The 19,700-nt window shown below is 38.4% G+C and overlaps 1 protein-coding gene across 1 annotated transcript in view; it reads right to left on the bottom strand.

The window, feature by feature from the left end:
- Window positions 1–659: 659 nt before the first annotated feature.
- The window catches only part of IL23R (interleukin 23 receptor), a 168,448-nt gene continuing 149,407 nt past the window's right edge, over window positions 660–19,700 (bottom strand). The window contains exon 4 of the mRNA XM_044086805.1: window positions 660–796. Within this exon, the coding sequence (XP_043942740.1) occupies window positions 660–796 (137 nt within the window). The remainder of the gene's footprint in view (window positions 797–19,700) is intronic.

The raw sequence follows: 19,700 nt of genomic DNA, 5'->3' as shown, positions 1-19,700 counted from the left end.
ATCTAGCAATGTTACCAATTTCTCTCCTAGCTATTTTGTCCCATTTGTGTTTATAAATCCTTGACATAATGTTATTTAAATAATTTTCATTTGTAAAGGATTAAATGTTAGCATCGCACCTTCTGTGTCTTGGGGAACCCTACTGTAAGTCAGGGTGTTTAAGCACTGCCTCTGTCCACTTGGAGGCTAGAGGTCAGTTCTGAAGTAAATTTCCTATTTCCCATCCATTGATCTAAATTATGTTTGAATAGGGACATTGATGAGCTTTGTTTTATATATATGAGAAGTCTGTTCAAGAGTAGTGGTATCTTCTAAGCTATGTAGCTGTCCCTCCAAACTGTTCTGTTTATGTTGCAGAAAAGGATTAGGTCACTGGACCAGATACTCCTAATACCATTAGATTTGTGGATGTTGGAGCAGGTCCATAAGCAATGGATCTGAGGATGTCTTATAAGCCAGGCATAGGTCACCTCTTAGTAACCTGTATAAGCCTGAGACAGAGATTTGAGGCAGTCAATGTAGGACATGAGCTTTAGGTCCAATGTACTTTTTGTAAGAAACCTGTGTGGTCACTCTAGTTGTTGCAAATGCCTGGACAGGTACAAACCAAAGGGGGAGCTGCACCAAATGACAGGCCTAATGAGGGCTGAACTAACATGCTATGCAAACCTAGCAAGGCTTACTCCCTTACACTTAGAGTGCCTCTCTGAATAACTCACAACCTGCATGCGATTGTTGTTCATGCAAAACTGCTTGCCATGACATGCAAAATGTTTCTGAATTCCACGGTTGGTCCCTGCAATGAAAAATAGAATACACTAATCAAACATATAAGAACGGGTCTACCTGATTTAACCGAAAGCTTCAAATGCTGACAACGAGAACACCGACACCGAAAGATCGACAACAGAGAAGACCGAAAGTTGAAAATCCTGACGCTGAGACCACCGACATGTTAAGGTAAGTGTGCGGTAGGGACGGACGTTAGGGTCAGGGTGTGGGTAAGGTAAGTGTGTAATAGTGACGGACGTTAGGGTGCAGGTCGGGTAAGTGTGCGATAGTGACTGACTTTAGGGTTAGGAGAGGATTAAGTGAGTTAGGGTTAGGGTGCGGGTAAGGTAAATGTGCGACAGTGATGGACCTTAGGGTTAGGGTTTGGGTTAAGGTTAGTGCATAGATAGTTGTGTATGTAAGGTTTATTGTAGGTTTGTAAGGTGTTTGGTGTGCTTGTGTTGTGTGTGTGTTTTTCGGAAAAGGTATTTATTTTGTTGATTGTCGGGATTGTGGTTTGTCGGGCATGTGAAGTTTTGTGTTTTTGAACTTTCGGTTTTGTGGTGTCAGTTATTTCGTTGTCGGTGTTTTGGCGTGTCGGCGTTATCAGGTAGCCCCATAAGAACATACAACACTGACTTCCAAACAATGTAGCATACCTCATGAAAATCAAACTCAAAATGAATAAATATATCAATAAAAAGCATAACGCAATAAAAAGAACTAAGAAAAATTATGTTTTTAAAATCAGGCAATCATAATAAAGGTAAACATGCTTTAATATTACATAATACAGATAAAAACAGTATTACAGCACCTAAAATACCAACAAACTTAAAAATATCACTAAATATTCTGAAAATATGGCTCAAGAAAAACAATTTCCTATGCACTTGTACTAAATTAAACTGAAAGTGGAACTTGACTTAAGGTATCCTGTTAGCACCATACCCCTCAAATTTAGAACATGAAAAGAACAGTACTGTAGCATACCTCTCAACTGTACACATTTTTTTGCAGAATGTCCAGATTTTTGCCTCATATTTTTGGTCTGTTCCTCATAAAATTTGCATTTTTCTGGCAAATCATTGAAGATTGAATTCACTAAATAATGTTAAATAATGACAGACATTGGAGTTTCAGAGTTTATATTCTTCAGAAAATATGTAATCATGCAAAACCTGTTGTTCTGTCAACTTTGATACAAGCAATATTCTGTACCTATTTTTGAGCCTTTGTTCCCCTGTTATTTCTGGCTTTATCCTGACTTCTTGCACTGAGAGGTTGAGAGGTATGTACTATAGTGATATATCTACAATGAAAAAGTTGAAAACTGTACTACTGATGTGGAAGGAAAACAAGAATGTAGAAAAAATATATGGGTCTAGGAACCAATAAGTGAGATGGCCAACATTATAACATATGGGAACTTTTTTCTCTAATTTTTACCATTAAACTGTGAATTTGTGCTTAGAAGGGGCTGAGATATTGCTGAAAAGTTAAGTTTCTGTAAGAAATGGTTACATAAGGATAGAGTCGGCCATCAAAAGCTGTGTGGGGTAATAACTTAATAGGGTGTTTTCCATGTGGTCATTTTTCAGCTTGTAGAGTTGTTTTGAAAACTTAAGTTTTACATCTGCTGTTTTTTACAACTACTAAGTTTTTTGTTATATGAAACTTTATTGCTTGTGATACGGAGTGGGTAATTCATTTAGTTAAGTGTACTTTTTCTGTTTTTTATGTGGGAAAACATTGAGTCAGTTTAGGGTAAGGCTTTATGAATAATCTTAGTGGTCTCAGATGTAAAAAAGAATCTAATGCTTTGTATTATCATCATTTATTCTTCTATACTTATCATCACTTACTCTTCTATACTTATCATCACTTACTCTTCTATACTTATCATCACTTACTGTTCTATACTTATCATCACTTACTGTTCTATACTTATCATCACTTACTCTTCTATACTTATCATCACTTACTGTTCTATACTTATCATCACTTACTCTTCTATACTTATCATCACTTACTGTTCTATACTTATCATCACATACTCTTCTATACTTATCATCACTTACTCTTCTATACTTATCATCACTTACTGTTCTATACTTATCATCACTTACTCTTCTATACTTATCATCACTTACTCTTCTATACTTATCATCACTTACTGTTCTATACTTATCATCACTTACTCTTCTATACTTATCATCACTTACTCTTCTATACTTATCATCACTTACTGTTCTATACTTATCATCACTTACTGTTCTATACTTATCATCACTTACTCTTCTATACTTATCATCACTTACTGTTCTATACTTATCATCACTTACTCTTCTATACTTATCATCACTTACTGTTCTATACTTATCATCACTTACTCTTCTATACTTATCATCACTTACTCTTCTATACTTATCATCACTTACTGTTCTATACTTATCATCACTTACTCTTCTATACTTTTGTCATATCAACTTTATTTTTCTCCCTCCTCTTACCTATTTCACTCCCTTGTACTCTTATCACTGACACCCCTTTTCTTATCCTCATATCTACTGCACCTCCATACATTTTCTTAACAAAATCCTCCCTACAATCAACAACTCCACTCCCCTCATCTCTGTAATATACCCATACAAACTAACAGCATGTAACTGTACCTCTTTTTAACCCCCATCCTGCTCCTTCTCTCTAGGTTAACATCTTATCACACTAACCTACTTTATCCATGAACAACACCCACTCTTACACACTTCATCAACCTGCTATACAACCCTGCACTTCCCTATCTCCCCCACTCTCTTTAATACCTCCTACCTTCATTTCCACAAACTAAAGCATCTCAACCTTTCTCTCTCCTCCACCAAACGTAGGCTGAAATCCACTAGCTACTTTTCTTTTTTGACTAAACCTACTTTACTTCTTATTACACTCTTACTAGATGAGGACATCCACCCCAATTCTGGTCCATCCCCTCCCACCAACTCTACTATCTCCACCACACCCATAAGGCACCAACTCTCCACTTCTCCATCCAAATATCTGTCACTTTACTCAATAAACCTTCAAAGTCTTCCAAACAAAATAACAGAATTTCATGCTTGGGTTGCTCACCACTCTCCCCACATCTTAACTCTCTCAGAAACCTGGCTAAAACCACATATCATAATCTCTGAAATTCTACCTCCTAGTTATAACATTTTCCGGAAAGATAGACTTTCAAAAAAAGGGGGAGGTGCCGCCATCCTGTATTCAGAACAGCTTAATCTCTCCCCCCTCTCCTTGCCCCTCCCTGGCTTCTCCACAGCAGAACTTATCTTTCTTAACTGTCACCTTAATCCACACAAAAAACTGGCCATAATATCTATCTACATACCCCCTGGCAACAATATCCCAATTCTTGAATATATCTTATCCTGGATATCACAACGTATACCATATGAGACAATCATACTAGGCGATGTCAATATTGATTGGAATAAGCTCTCCCCCAACTCCCTTAGCTTTAGTATTAACTTTTTCAGCTTCAGTCAACTTACTTCTTCTCCTACCTGCATAAATAAAAACTCCAGCTCCACACTTGATTGGATCTTAACTACCCACCCTAATCAATAACACAATCCCACTACTTTACCAGACTCTTTAAGTGATCACATCCCTACCTTCTCAACCCCCTAAAATGCACCTCTATAGAAACTGCCGCAACTTGTCCAACTTCAATGCAGACACTTTCAACAATCTACTTTCCCAGGTCAGTTGGAATCACCTGTATAACCTTCCTCTAAATGATGCTGTTCTTGAATTCAGCAATATTTTCCTTAACATACTAAATGCCCTAGCTCCCATTAGGAAAATTAGGATCAAATCCCCGCTCCCTGGCTCTCTAAAGATACCCTTTCTACCATGAAACTTAAGAGACCTGGAAGCAATGGACTATGACAAAATCTTCTCCTCTCCTCCTCGAATATAAAGAACTAAGAAATATCACCAAAAAATTATTATTCAGGAGAAAATAAAATTCTATCAGGAAGCCCAATCCACCAAGTTTTCCAATCCACAAAATTTTTGGCACACTATGAACAATATACTCCATCCAGGGAAACCTTCTACCCCCAATCCTTTCCCTAACAATGCACCTCTTGAAACTGCCACTCCTCTAAATAACCACTTCATAGACTATCAGAAAACTAACTCCCCCTGATAACAATAAAAACAACCTCCAACCCCCTCCACCGCCTACCTCCAGTCAGCCTTCTCCCTGAAATCTGTTTCCACTGCCTATATCAAATCCCTTCTGCTGAAACTTATACCCTGCTCACCCTCTTTTGATAACCTAGCTCCCCAATTTCTCAAAGTAGCTGCTAATTCTATAGCATATCCTATCTCAATCCTTATCAACCATTCCATCAAAGAATCCACATTCCCCGAAATCTGGAAATTCTTCTATACAATTCCACTTCACAAGAAGGCAACTCCACCGACCCTTCCAATTACTGACCAATAGCCATCCTTTCCCCACTCTCAAAAATTCTCAAAAAATGCATTCATGGATAATTTCTTACCTACCTACTTCAGGAAAACCTCCTTACCCCCTCCCAGCCATGGGCGCCGGAACCATAGAGTGAGGGGGAAGGGGTGCCCTCCACTTTTGCATTCTACGACTCTAATTACATCCTGGCTTGCTAGCAAGTAGCAAGCATTAAAAAAAATAACTGAAATGCCAGTTTATTTTCTTTTATTTAAAATCGGATATTAGGATCCAATAGTTCACACTGTTGTGCTCTGCCTCTGCTGCTGCTTGGCTTCCTCAACATCTTCCATTTGTGCATAGGGGGGGTCAACTTCAGATTGGGAACTGGGCTATATGTACTTCAAGCACCACTAAGCAGCTGCATTGGTCTGCCTCCCCCCCTGCCTGACTGACTTAATAGTTCAGTCTGGTCAGGGTTCAGCGACAGATCACACTGTATAGAAAATGACAGTTAAACCCGACCATTGTGTTTGACCTAAGTTATCGCGCTTTTTCCTCCGTCCTCATTCTACTCCTCAAAATCCAGATGAGAGGTGTGTGTGTGTGTGTGTGTGTGTGTGTGTGTGTGTGTGTGTGTGTGTGTGTGTGTGTGTGTGTGTGTGTGTGTGTATATGTGTATATATATCTATATATATATAGTGTGTGTGTGTGTGTGTGTGTGTGTGTGTGTGTATATATATATATATATATATATATATATATATATATATATATGCTTCTCCTATTTTTACACATACTCAAGCAAATCTCTTAACAAAAGTGGAACAAACCTACAACTAAATAGCCAGAGTTGCCTGTAATCTCCCTTACAAATCTCATCACTGCCTCACCCTTAAATGACTACAATGGCTCAGATTCCCTCAACTACTCCAACATTCACAGCTCCAGATGGCACATGCTCTTCTTAACAAACCTGCAGACTGTCCATCCCTGTCTACCCTCCTGTCCCTTTACAAACCCACATGATCTCTCCATATCACTGACCAAGTACTACATAACACCTGCAGGTCTAACAAAACTATAAACAGATTACTCTATAAATGCTCCATATCTCAAACATGGAACAATCTCCCAACTAACATACGATCTATCCAATCTTCTTTCCTTTTCAAAAAACAATTGAAAAACTACCTTGCCAACTCTCCTCCCAGCACTTGTCATCACCCTATCTAATTTCTGCTCCCCATACAGTCAGACTACAACCTATTTCACTTCTTACTTTTTATGTAACCTTATAACCTCTAGCCCAATTGAACCTGAGCAGCCCCACTGAGCTCTCTTATTACTTAACTTTTCTTTTACCATCATCCCCCCCTCACCCCTTTTCCCTCCTCTCTATATTAATTTTTCTGTTAAATACTTCTCCTTTCCACTCTACCTACTTAGACTAAATATAAATATTACTCTTAGGTCTTATCTGTTTTTCAGTTAGTTTTCTCCCTCTCTTTACCCACCACTTGTAATAACCTCTTTTATGTTTCCCAGCTCTACCTCTATCAGTTCATTTCTCTGCTTTTGCTGAATGTTCTACTTTTGGTCATTTCCACTAAGGCATCTCATATTTTTTGATTTGTAATACAACTTATTATTGTTATTGCTATTTTTATCATTTGTTTTGCAGCTTTTCTCCTCAGGTCTCCAATGAAAATGGACACCCGGCCCAGTGGACTAACCCAGTTAACAAAAGACAAAGAAATAAAATAAAAATAAATAAACACACTTTAAAAAACCCTAAGGCAGTTTTGACATTTGTAGGCATTGATAAGATCTTTTTTAATACTCCATATAAATTGAGCTGGCTTGATTTTTTTTCTTAATAAGAGAGATTTTGGATCATCACATTAAGTGCATTATTTTTGCCAAGGTTAAATGAGGGTTTTTATTAAATGAAATAAATTTATTAAATTTGAAATGATACATATGGACAGATTTCATCAATTTATAGCACTTTATTCTACATTTAACTCTCTCTCTCTGTACACATACTCACACACACACACACACACACACACACACACACACACACACACACACACACACACACACACACACATGTGTCTGGGTGCCTGTGTGTGTATCTATATATATATATATATATATATGCATCTATATCTCTGTCTGTCTGCCTCTCTCTCTCTCTCTCTCTCTATATATATATATATATATATATATATATATATATATATATATCTATATATATATATATATATATATATATATATGTATATATGGTGGCTCCTTACTTACATGTGCTTGCTCTATTCCAGTCCATGACTCTACCCCTGCCGTTAACCCCAGCCCTACTCATTAGGATACTACACACCCTTTTCCTTACAGTACAACCATACGAGACAGATGTAGACACACAAATGCATACACATGCAGACACACGCACACAAACACACACTCACATTCAGACACATATCTACTTCAGATATATCTGTCTCTTTTCCTAACCTTTACTCTGACCCTAACATGCAAACACTTGGGGTTTTATGTGGGCTAACACTTAAAGACCAGTGCAGGGTTATCAGCATCAAACATACCTCCTCCTCCATTTTTTTCTATTAAATGATCCTTTCTTATTACAGCAATTTAAGCCAGTTTGGTGGATTCTTTGTAGTATTTTACTATAAAATATGTGTAAAATAATTCATAGTTTAAATAAAATAATTTACTGGACTAGATCTATGACAAGTTAGAAATGATGAAAATATAGTTCTCTACATTCTTTGCCTTTTTATGAAGTCTTCAAGTCATGAAAATGAGTATTATTCCAAGCATCTTTCAACTGAATTCATCCACAAAACCTATTTCTGAATCATTCCTTAATGAACTTTAGTCAATACTGAGCACAATTTCTGTGTTTGCATAAGGATAGTAGAACTGATTATAAGAAACTTTGAAATATGAATGTAAATAGAAGTGGCCAGATTTATATTATTTCATATTGTACATCAGACTAACTAAAATTTGCTTTGATTAACATCAGTGTAACAATGGACTCTTAATTAGGTGTTACTTTGGTATACACAAATAGAGAATCTAAATATTATTACAAAATACATTTTCTTTACTACTGTATGGAAGTTTGCTAAAATCTGACTTGCTATATCTGTAACTTGGTTGTCCTTTGATAATCTATTGTACATTAGAAATTTAAACTATTTCTACCAGTATGTCACAGTAGTGATGTATTCATGGAAGAAATTGTGTCTTAAGACTGAACATTTCACAGACAGTAATACTTACACCGCAGTGAGTAAATAAGACTATTCCCCTTAGCTATGTACTTTATGCTATGTTTCTATCACATTTACTCCTTTTCAAAAATATAAATACTCCTTGCCTAGTCCAGAAATATTAAGTCTGTGCAAGAATTTTCAAAACAGTTTTTGTTAAATAACATTAAGTTTCTAAGGGGATTCTTGCCTCTTCATTTGCAAACAGATGTAGGTCCTCCCAAATGTTCAGTAAGTACTTTAGTTCACTAAATCTTGAACTGGATTAGTTGTAACACAGAGGACTAAAGCAGTGATAGCAGTACTGACAGTCCAGGACCGATGAGTGGACTGGGTGTCTGAAACACTGGCAGGGAGGATAGATGTGCCTGCCCTGGGACGGGAAGAGGAAAGATCACAGGTGTGAGGCACACACTGAAGTTAGATTTCCCTACTTGCTCAGGAAAACCACTGTGAAGTGCTTCCCAAGGTTTGCAGAGGCTACAGCTCTTGTGGAAGTGTGAGGTTGTTTGTAGCAGTCTGGCTATTACACACCCCACCCATGGGGGTATTACCAAGATATGAGGGGGAAAGGGCTTAAAATAAAAAAAACACACCAACAATGTGATGCTGCACCAGGATAACTCAATCTCCTCATCAGCCCTGAGCATGGGTCAGAGTAAGTACAGGGGTGAAGAAGAGAACCCAGCACTCAGTGAATGAGGAGAGGTTAGTAGCAGCTGATGGTCACCTGCAGGATTCAGGGAGAGCAAAAACAAATCATATGAGTAATCATTTAAATGCATATGGGTAAACATTTATAAGTACATACCACTGTTTAAACTATTATACTTAACCTTCATACATTTACACAAAGCCCTTTTACTGTAAGTAAACTAGCAAGCTCTTTTGACCACTGTGATGGAAAATGTCAGGCCTTTTGTATGCAAGAGGCTGGCATTGTGCACTCATTTGGAGCTTATAAATTTCTATTTTCTGTTTGAGATTTTATCTGTGCATATACTTATTTCTTGAATCTAGCATGCAAAGCTACTATAATTCTCCTTAGAACATATTTACAGGATTCACTTTAGGATCTATCTGAATAAATTAAACTTCTGCTAAACATCCACGGCAAGGAAACACGTCATTAAACTGTTTAAGTTAATAATCAGACAGAACACTTTCTGATCCAGACTTTAAGTTTGCCTTTACACTGTGAACACTTTTTACCATGCTACACTACTGAAAAGTCAAATGACCCAATCCAAGAGGAACATTCACATTATCGGGTATCTGGAAGTGAATTTTTTATTTCTTATTATGTTCACGCATACGTACTTTCTGAACATTCAGTTTTACATGATGGTAAGAATGACTTCGCAGTTTACAGCGCAACCACTACGGATTGCTATCTTTTTTTCTTAAACGTTTGAACAAAAACTCTGAATTTCATACTTTTATCAAGAATTATTTGGTTACTTTCATAGCTTTCTTTCTCATTCTCTGGCCGCAGGTTTTCTATACTTGTATCTTTTACGTTAATTATATTTGTGCATGTTCCCAATACAATCCATAACCACAAATAATTCATCTTCACGACTCTCCTCTAATATATGCAATTCATTCAATTGTAAACTTGTTTCTTCAATTTATCATTTTAGCAAAATGGTTCATTTTACCAGTGCTCCTACAGGTATAACAGAAGGAAACTTCTTTTCATAATGTTTATAGCCTCATTTGTTGCATGAGGCTTTCTGAATGTCATATTTTCCAACTACTCATTTTGGAAAAGAGTTTACAACTCATTTTACTTTCCTTAAACCTTTTTTTTTGTTAACTTGGTTGACCTTATCTGGAATACAATCATTTATGGGTGCATCCCAGGAAAAAAGCTACAAATTATAAGACAATTCATAGGATACCACATGCAGTGGACAACTATGAAGGCAAACACTCAGTTATAAGATTTAAAAATCTACATGAAAGCAGCAATAGTTTTATATCTATCTATATCTATCTATATCTATCTATCTATCTATCTATATATATATATGTATATACACACACACACACACACACAGACACATACACATATACATGTAGAAAATAACTACATACTCAGATACCTATATGAGGATTTGCTATCTTATGACAATAAGAGTAACTAAAATAAAAATACAAGTCTATGATTATAAATGTAATAATCAACTAAGACATTGCCATGTACTAAGATTTTTCAGGGAAAGATATTGCAGTTATAGTAAGATATAGATGACTGGAGTGAGATTTGCTGGCAACTTTAACTTTTTAGGTGAGGTTATACTATAAATGGCAGGTTGAAGATTCTTTGAGCTAGAAGGAATGAAAGCACTAATTTCCACCTAAACGCTGATTTTCCAGCACTTATTGTGATTTAAAAGCTTGTTTTTTTCACGTATTGTACTTATTTGACTGCCTGCACTTTTAAAAAGTTGCTTTTTGTTTAAATAAATTGTTTAACTGTTGTAGGCTACACACTAAAGTGTGATAGCCTTTTCTGATCGCTTGTAGTCATTTAAAGCTGTTTTAAGCGTACTTTTTACTGTTTTTGCCTTATCTTTCAAAAGAAAAAAATTATTGTTTCCCGCCTTTCTAAGTTAGTATAGTCCAGTTTTCAGGCTAGTGCTGAATTCAGGGCTGTGTAACAAGTTTCTGAGTTGCTCATACCTTACTTGGATAGAGGGAAGTTTCTCTGTTCACCTATGAGAGAGGGGAACTTTGAGCAGCCATCTGTTCCTGGAGGAGTGGTTCCAGCCCAGAAGTTAGTAGTTTAAAAAACAAGTTTGCATGGTTTTGTGTGCCATGCAGCACCGGTTTAGCTAGGGTTAAATTATTCCCAGCTCCACTAAGTCTCCTCTTCAGTTTTTCACTTGAAACTAGTATAACTCTCAACCTAAGCACTCAAAAAGCATCCTACAGTCCAGCACTTGCTCAGACCTAATAGCAAGCAGTACTATACCCAGACATGTGACTGCCCAGCAGGGCAAGGCTCTTTATCCACCCCTCACCAACCAAGTGACAAAGCAGCTCACCCTACTATTCATACATGACCAAAGGGCAACTTCAGGTGTACTCCCCAGTCCAGCTGGTGAATCTGGGAATCTTGAGGCAATGTTACAACTGCCTCAAGTACACAGACAGCCCTCTCCTCCTACCACAAAACACTAACATATGCGAGAGATGCAATTGTACAGCCAAACTGGAGGCTAAGGTCTCTCCACCCAAGACTGAAACAGACAGTCATGAGGAGAAGGTTAACACTTGCACCACACCTCCAGCCTCACATAGACCTACTAAACCAGCACTGGCAAAAAATACACATAAATATACAAAATCATACTCAGAGGCTCTAAATAAAATCCTGCAAAAGCATGAGAGACCTCCAAAGCAGACACTCACAATACCTGCACCTCCCGTCACAAACCAGACAACACATAATACACAAAATCAATGTGCCACACAATCACAGCCCTTAAGATGAAATAACATACCTAACAAACTAGTAATAGGTGACTCAATAGTCAGGCACACTGACGCCCCACTCACTAGGATAGACAAGGAGAAGGTTACTGTTAGCTGCCTGTCGGGAGCCAGAATCCGCCACATAACACAAGCGCTCAGGTCACTCCAGAACAAGTACAAATATGACTCTGCCATTGTTCATGTTGGTGTGAATGACCTGAGACATACCTCCTGGACTACATGAAAAGAGACATGGAAGAGCTCTCTGATCATGTAGCCCAGGCGGGTATGACCCTGACCCTGAGTAGCATCCTGTCCTCACCAAGAATGATACCTCAGTATAAAGAAAAAAATGATCAATTTCAACAATTGGCTAAGCTTCTGGTGTCATTCAAAAGGGATCCAGTGTCTGTCAGCCTGGGATGCCATGCTCAACAAGCCGCGTTGCTTCACAAGAGATGGCTTGCACCTGTCACCCCTTGGCTTTTGAATGCTAGCCAAAGCTCTTGCTGTCTCCATAGTACCTTTTTTAGGCAAGGCTCAAAATTCAAACCCACCTCCGTAAACAGCACAAGTAAAAAAATGAAGGTTATGCTACTCAACACCAGGAGTTTAAATCTCAAAATGCATGGGCTCGAAGCACTCCTAAGTATGGAGAATGTCGACATCTGTGCAGTAACTGAAACCTGGATCAAGTCTCCAGACAGCACTCCAGCAATACTGGGCTATAACTCATACCACACATTTCAGCCAAACACGGACCGAAACACAAAAGGAGGTGGTGTATCCATATTCATCAAGGATACCCACACCTCCAGGTTAGTGGTGCAGCATGATACCTCTGAGATCATCCATGTGCAGTTAATATCGGGCAAATCTGCAATGCAAATTGTGGCCTGCTACAGATCACCCTCCATGACCCAGGACCACCACTCCGCCTTTCTGGAGACACTGGAAAACATGAAGGTCCTACCGAACACCCTGATATTGAGCAATTTCAATTACCCTGCCATTAACTGGGAAAACTACTTGAGTACAAACTCCCAGGCTCAGCTCTTCCTGGAATTTATCAACTCAAATGCCCTGGATCAGCTGGTAAACTCCCCTACCAGAGGCCACAACATATTGAACCTGGTCATCACCAACATGGGCGACAGGTGTTCCGTACCGAAGGTCAACCCATCACTGGTTAGATCAGACCATAAACTAATCACCCTGGATGTCCACACCCCATCACCACCCCCAGCCAAGGAAACCACAGTCAAAAACGTTTCTAAAGCAAACTTCACCTTACTTAAGGCAGAGGTGGTAAGTTTCACAGCCCCCATGCTAAAGGATAACACTGCCCAAGATGCAGAATCCTTTATAATTGCACTCTATGAGCATCTATAAGGATGCATGGATCATGCCATCCCTAGCAAAACCAAGACTCACTCCCCTAAGAGAAGGAAACCAGTCTGGTGGACCCCTGCCATAAACAGGTTATACAAGAAAAGGAGGAAACTAGTTCAGAAAAAAAGCAAATCCCAAGAAGGAAATACATCCCTGATCAGTATCAGTAAGAAACTAAGGTCCCTCATAAAATCATCCAAGGCTAACTTTGAAAGAAAAATAGCCAAGGATTCAAAAGATAACCACAAAGCCTTCTTTAGCTATGTCAAGAATCTAAGTGGCAACTCGCAGATATGCTCTGAGCTAGTGCAAAATAGCACAAAATATACTGAACATACTGATATTGTCAACATCCTGGCAGATAGATTCAGTGCAAACTTCACCTCCCTCTCACCTTCAAAAGGGCCCACAACAATACTGGAAAAGTGTAGTGTCCTGGAAATCACAGAAGCACAGGTGAAAACAGCCCTTTCAAAAGCCAAAAACACAGCATCAGTGGGGCCAGATGGTGTCCCAGGCTGCGTCTTGCACGAACTACAGAACAAACTAACCCCCCACCTAAACACGCTGTTCAGCCTCAGCCTTTCCACAGGCTACGTGCCCATAGAATGGCACACAGCAACGGTTATTCCACTCCACAAAGGAGGGGCCACAACTGACCCTGGTAACTATCGCTCCATAAGCCTGACTAGCCTGGTCTGCAAGGCTATGGAGTGCATCATCATTGAACTCATTAACAAAGACATTGGGAACCTCAAAACACTTGACCCGACCCAGTTCGGCTTTGTTAAGGACAGATCATGCCTACTAAACCTGGTTGACTTCTTCAAGACAGTCACCAAGGCCATAGACAAGGGAAAGGTGGTTCACACAGCCTACCTTGATCAAGCCAAGGCGTTCAACACCATTCCTCACTCGGGTATTATAGAAAAACTCACCAGCCTGAACATAAACCCCTATGTCACAAGATGGGTTGCCAACTGGCTTACAGACAGAACTCACACGGTAAGAATAGCGGGCTCCAGGTCTGACTCTAAACTAGTCACAAGTGGTGTCCCGCAAGGCTCAGTTCTGGGACCCCTACTGTTCGGCATATATTTCTCAGATGTACAAGCAAACACAGGAGGACTATGGCTAACCAAGTTCACTGATGACTGCAAATTGGGAGCCATAACTGACTCTCCGGCTGACACGGACATCCTTCAAAAAGGCCTTACTGAGACAGACACCTGGTGTCAGAGTCATGGCCTCAAGCTAATTGCCAAAAAACACATAGTCATCCTGTTTGGGAAAAACAAAGCACCCACGAATTACCACATAGGCGGCAGCCCCCTTAATACAGAAGAGGTAATAAGACATCTGGGGACCCAGGTAGATAGCAATCTCTCCTTTGACAATCATATTGCCAAAGTAGTTAGGAAATCCTTCTATGTGGCCCATCTAATTACTAAGGGGTTTGCATCTAGAAATGAAGAGGTTATAGTGCCCCTCTACTCGTCACTCATCAGACCCATCATAGAGTACAATGTCCCATTTGGGATGTACCTCACAAGACACTTCCAACAGCTGGAAAGACCACAAAAGCACCTCACCAAGAGGATTACTGGCCTCAAACATATGTCCTATGCAGCCCGACTGAAAAAACTCCGGCTGTACTCAGTGACATATCACTTACTCAGAGGTGATCTCTGCCTGACTTACAAAGCCATGTCCAACTCAGAATTGATGGACATGCTCCACCTAAAGAAATCCAAGTCACTGCAAGCCACGTGCTCTAAGAGCTAAACCTCACCACAAAAATAAATAGAACATGCTGGAAGGATAGATTCCTGCCACAGAGACTCCCCATGCTTTGGAACAAAATTCCTAACTACATTATGTAGAGCCCCTCACTAAGAGAAGCCTTGATGAGTGGATGGGTAACAGAAAATACACCCCTGGGATCACTTTATTGGCTCTGCTTGACAGAGGCTCGGTTAATTAAACAACGGGGCGGCGAAAGCCGACACACTCTGGCTAGGCTTATAAATGCCCTCGGGCAGATAACCTAGTACCTACCTATAAACCTAATTTTATTATTAACTTTTGGTACATTGAGCAGATATTGATTTTTTTTTACATTAATTGCCTTTAAATAATGTAACTGGTCAGTAATTCCACTAGATCAGTGTTATGATTTTTATACATTATTTTGCGTTGTTGCCTCACAGCAAGAGGTTCTCCCGTTCGATTCTCGGCTGGAGTGCGGAGAGTGCCTTCTGTGTGGAGTCTGCATATCCTCCCCACGGTTGGGTGGGCATTCGAAAGACATGCACAAATGAGCGTGCCTTCATTGAAGGTTGGACGTCGAGCTGGCACCTCTGCGTTCGTGAAAATCTACTGCCAATCATTAGTGGACTGGAGTTCCGCTGTGACGACCCATAACCGGGAAAAGCCGAAAGAGAAACAACATTTTGTGAGTTAATGTAAGTTATAAGAAATTCAATTTGAGTATGTATTCATCCAACCAATTTCCTGCAAGGCAAAATAAAGATGAACAGAGAATGGTCAGTGAACAGCAAACTAGATGTAAGTTTGTTGTGATATGCAGTTAGTTGTATAACATCCTAAGAGAAAGGTTTAACAGACTGCAGCCTCTGCTCAGCCAGTAAGTTAGCTTGCAAACTGCTTCTCGACATCATAGTTACATCCCATCTCCTTAAGTATGGAAATAAACATGGGCTAATTGACAAGATCAAAATCTTTATAAAAGACTAAAATGGTGTCTACAGTAGGATATCCCTAATCATGGCAAGAAGTTATCTGTTGTAACATGGGCAGCTGAATGTTTTTTTGTTGGAAACCTTATATTGCAGAACCAATAAAACTGAATGGGATCATGTCATTCCATTGCCAGTGGTTTTCTTTCTTCTCCACTATTGTGTGACCTCGGAATAGGTCTATTTAGGTTTGGGGGCATCCCCCTACATGGAGTTATAGAGGGGTTTGCCCCCTGCAAAAATGCTTACCTCTGAGATTTGTCAAAACTCTTTTCACCCTTATCCTGCCACTCTGAGAGAATATGATGAAAGTGTTGTCAATGGATTGATATGTATCCAATTGAATAATACTTCTTTAGGATTAGAAGGAAACTACATTTCTTGGGATTACAATCTCCAGTACTCTGTCATTTACAAACCATGTTGATATTACTGTAAATTGAGCAATGTGACAAACTAGACTGTTCTTAATGAACACAACTACTAGAGATGAGGTTTGTATGGTTCATCTGCAAAACACATATGACTTACTCTAAAGTATAACAACTCATTTAATGGTTATACTTTCAAGCAACTTAAATAACTGCAATCAATCCAGATAAAATTTATAAAAAGAATTATCTCAGTTTACAACTTGTCGTACTTTGGAAGATGTAAACACCTAAACATATTTTTTTTTTCATAAACTCTATTAAAGGTTCATCTTAACTCATTCCCTCCAGTACTGCTCTTATGAGTGTGTACAGTTAACTCTAGGTGGGTGAGGGGCTTGAGCCTTTAAAAAATGAAGTCATCACCTTCCAGTTCAAACAAATATTCATATCTCTGGGACTGCAAGTGTTACGAGAAAACTAAATGGCAAACTATTCAGGATAAATTAGTCTTTACATTGGTGACATTCATTTAGTTTTATTCTTTAAACTTGATTTTATAAGCCAAAATAAATCCAGTGAATATTAAATTTGTAATGAGGTAAAAAAAGTTTTTGATATCTGAGTAACCATTCAAGTAAGGTACATACTGCCAGCAGGATTTTCTTCATACAGCTGTAAACTTTCATATGAGGCTATGCAGTTCTGTCTGTGTTACTTGAATGTTATATTTAGAGAAATATGAAAATTATTGCAATACAAATAAACAGTATGCAAATAATATTCACTATCTCTTTAGCTGTATTAAACAGAGGTCAAATATCAAAAAAATTGTGTTTGCCATCATGTTTGCTTTAAACTGAAATCTTTTGATACCTTGTGTGTAGCATGATTTTAGAATTATTAATGCAAATATGAACAACTGATATTTGATATCTAGAAGCGTCCGTAGGATTAACTGGAGAAATGGCTCGAGGAGCATATAAAGCATTTCACAACATGGAATTAAAGGAAACTTTAAATTTAAAGATTAAAGATTATATAAATACATACAGGCACAGGAATACAAATTAGTGTGTTGGCAACTATAAGAACGAATTGCAGAAAAAAATTATGATAAACTCTATGTCAAGTTTATGGAACAGATTACCATTCTCAGTTCATGAGTGAGATTTCAAGACAAATTCAGATATATTAATGGAAGATATTGTATTTTTTGCCAGATCTTGTGGAATTCAAGTTCCTCTTTAGCCTGGGATCTAGAACTCTGGAATCACCTTTATGATGTTATGAACCTAGTTATACAATTTAACAAACACGTCTGTGTGCTGTGCTCTGATATAAAACAATTCTAATTTATTGAGAACAGTTTAGTATTGCTGAGATGGTTAATATATTGAGCATGAATAACCTGCTCCAGGATGATGTAACTGGTAGCAAGTTTAATACAGTAATTGGCATCATTTCTAAGTTTCCTAACATAACTGAAGAAATCTCTATAGGTGTCTTTTAAGCTGGTAGTGACCCTGAGTTCATAACCAGCCTTGCACTCCTTAATAGTATGCTTGAGTATTTTGTTTTTCATACCTTCTATACTTGGGGATCAAGTATCTGTTACAGATAGCTTGAAGTTTCATATTTTTGTTGGAAGGCTTGTTTATACTGGAATTCCACTATATGTGCTTAGTTTTTTAAATTATCATTGCTTTTATGGTGAATGGTAGCAGACTCCTTGATTCAGTTGTCCATAGAGAAATACAGTTCAGAACAGTCTGCAGTAACATTGGGCACTCTGTGATTTAATTGTACAATTTACATTTGTCAAGGAAGTGTGTAGCTAGGATGAGGAGGTTTGTTTTGGAGCAATCACATTTTGGGTTGGTTTAAAATGTGTTTTAAGTGAAAATGCTACTGTTATATGGTTGGTTTTCACTAAAAAGATACTGAGATAGAGACAGTATAGGAAAGGAAGAAACGGGTAAGGATGGGGGTCAACAAGAATATCAACCCAAGTGAAGAGGGGAAATAGCTTGATCTGAAGGAATTAATAAAATCTGGGAATCTTTAAGTTAATTTGTGACTCATTTTATAGATAGGCCAGTTTAGAGTGGGGTACTAAACTCACCCATAACATGTATTTGGTCTGATAACAAGATTGCTGATCTTTCATAGAAACTCAGTGTACTTAAACTGGGATGTAACAGGAGACCTAGAGCTGGCAAAGATATGAAATGGATTTTTACTGAGAGTTACCTGGACCTCTGCAAGTTCTAATATGGTAACATGCGTGATTTGATATGAAATAATAGGTTTCCTAACAGATATGGCTATGCTCCATCAGCTCACTATGGGCTGAAATGCATGGTAGAGGCTGAACACTACTCAGGAGGAAGTCCTTCTTTGCACTTGACTGAAGTTTCTATAACTAAAGAAATATGTATGCTTTCAATGTACAACAAGACCTCAAGCTCAGACATTTTGCTTTTCAGACTTCTAGTAATGAACACTACTGCACATATATTGCCTGAATTAGAATTGACTAAGCTGGTTTGTCCATGAGTTGAACATTCTTTAAAATAGCACTATGGGGAAAATAAATCATTAGCTAGCATATAGAAACCATGAGATGAGAGGAACAGCCCATCTCTAGAAAAGCAGGAGTGTCCATTAGCCATCTTGTCTCAGGCAGTTACATGCTGGATCCTCCTGGAATGACACCATTTAAAAAGACAAATGTTGAAGCTAATTATTTTACCTTTGAACTTAAGCATCCTTCTTGGGGAGGGCAGAATACTTCTTAGCACCAGTGACTTTCCATCTTTGGAAATGAGGAGTGCTCAATAGTGTCTCTGTGTAGCTCCTCAAGGGTGGAATGTCTAAGATTGTTCATTCTTATATGGGTAGAAACAAGGTAATTCACATATTAAGCATACTGTAGGGTCCTGATGCCCATTGAAAAATCCCTTATCTTAGCAACAGAAAGACAACTTACTGTAACCCTTTCTTTTATCCAGTCTGGTCTGTAAACTGCTAGGGAGCCTAACTATGAAATCAAAATAACAAGGACCTTATTTCTTTCTGTAGGCATATGTAACCTTAAGAAAGCAAGTTTACAGTTTTAGTGAAGTTATATATG

The sequence above is a fragment of the Protopterus annectens genome, chromosome 10.part0, assembly GCF_019279795.1.
Source record: "Protopterus annectens isolate FY-2018-M chromosome 10.part0, PAN1.0, whole genome shotgun sequence".
Lineage (NCBI taxonomy): Eukaryota > Metazoa > Chordata > Ceratodontiformes > Protopteridae > Protopterus > Protopterus annectens.
The sequence above is the reverse complement of the archived record's forward strand: the minus strand, read 5'-3'. Positions and strand labels throughout refer to the sequence as shown.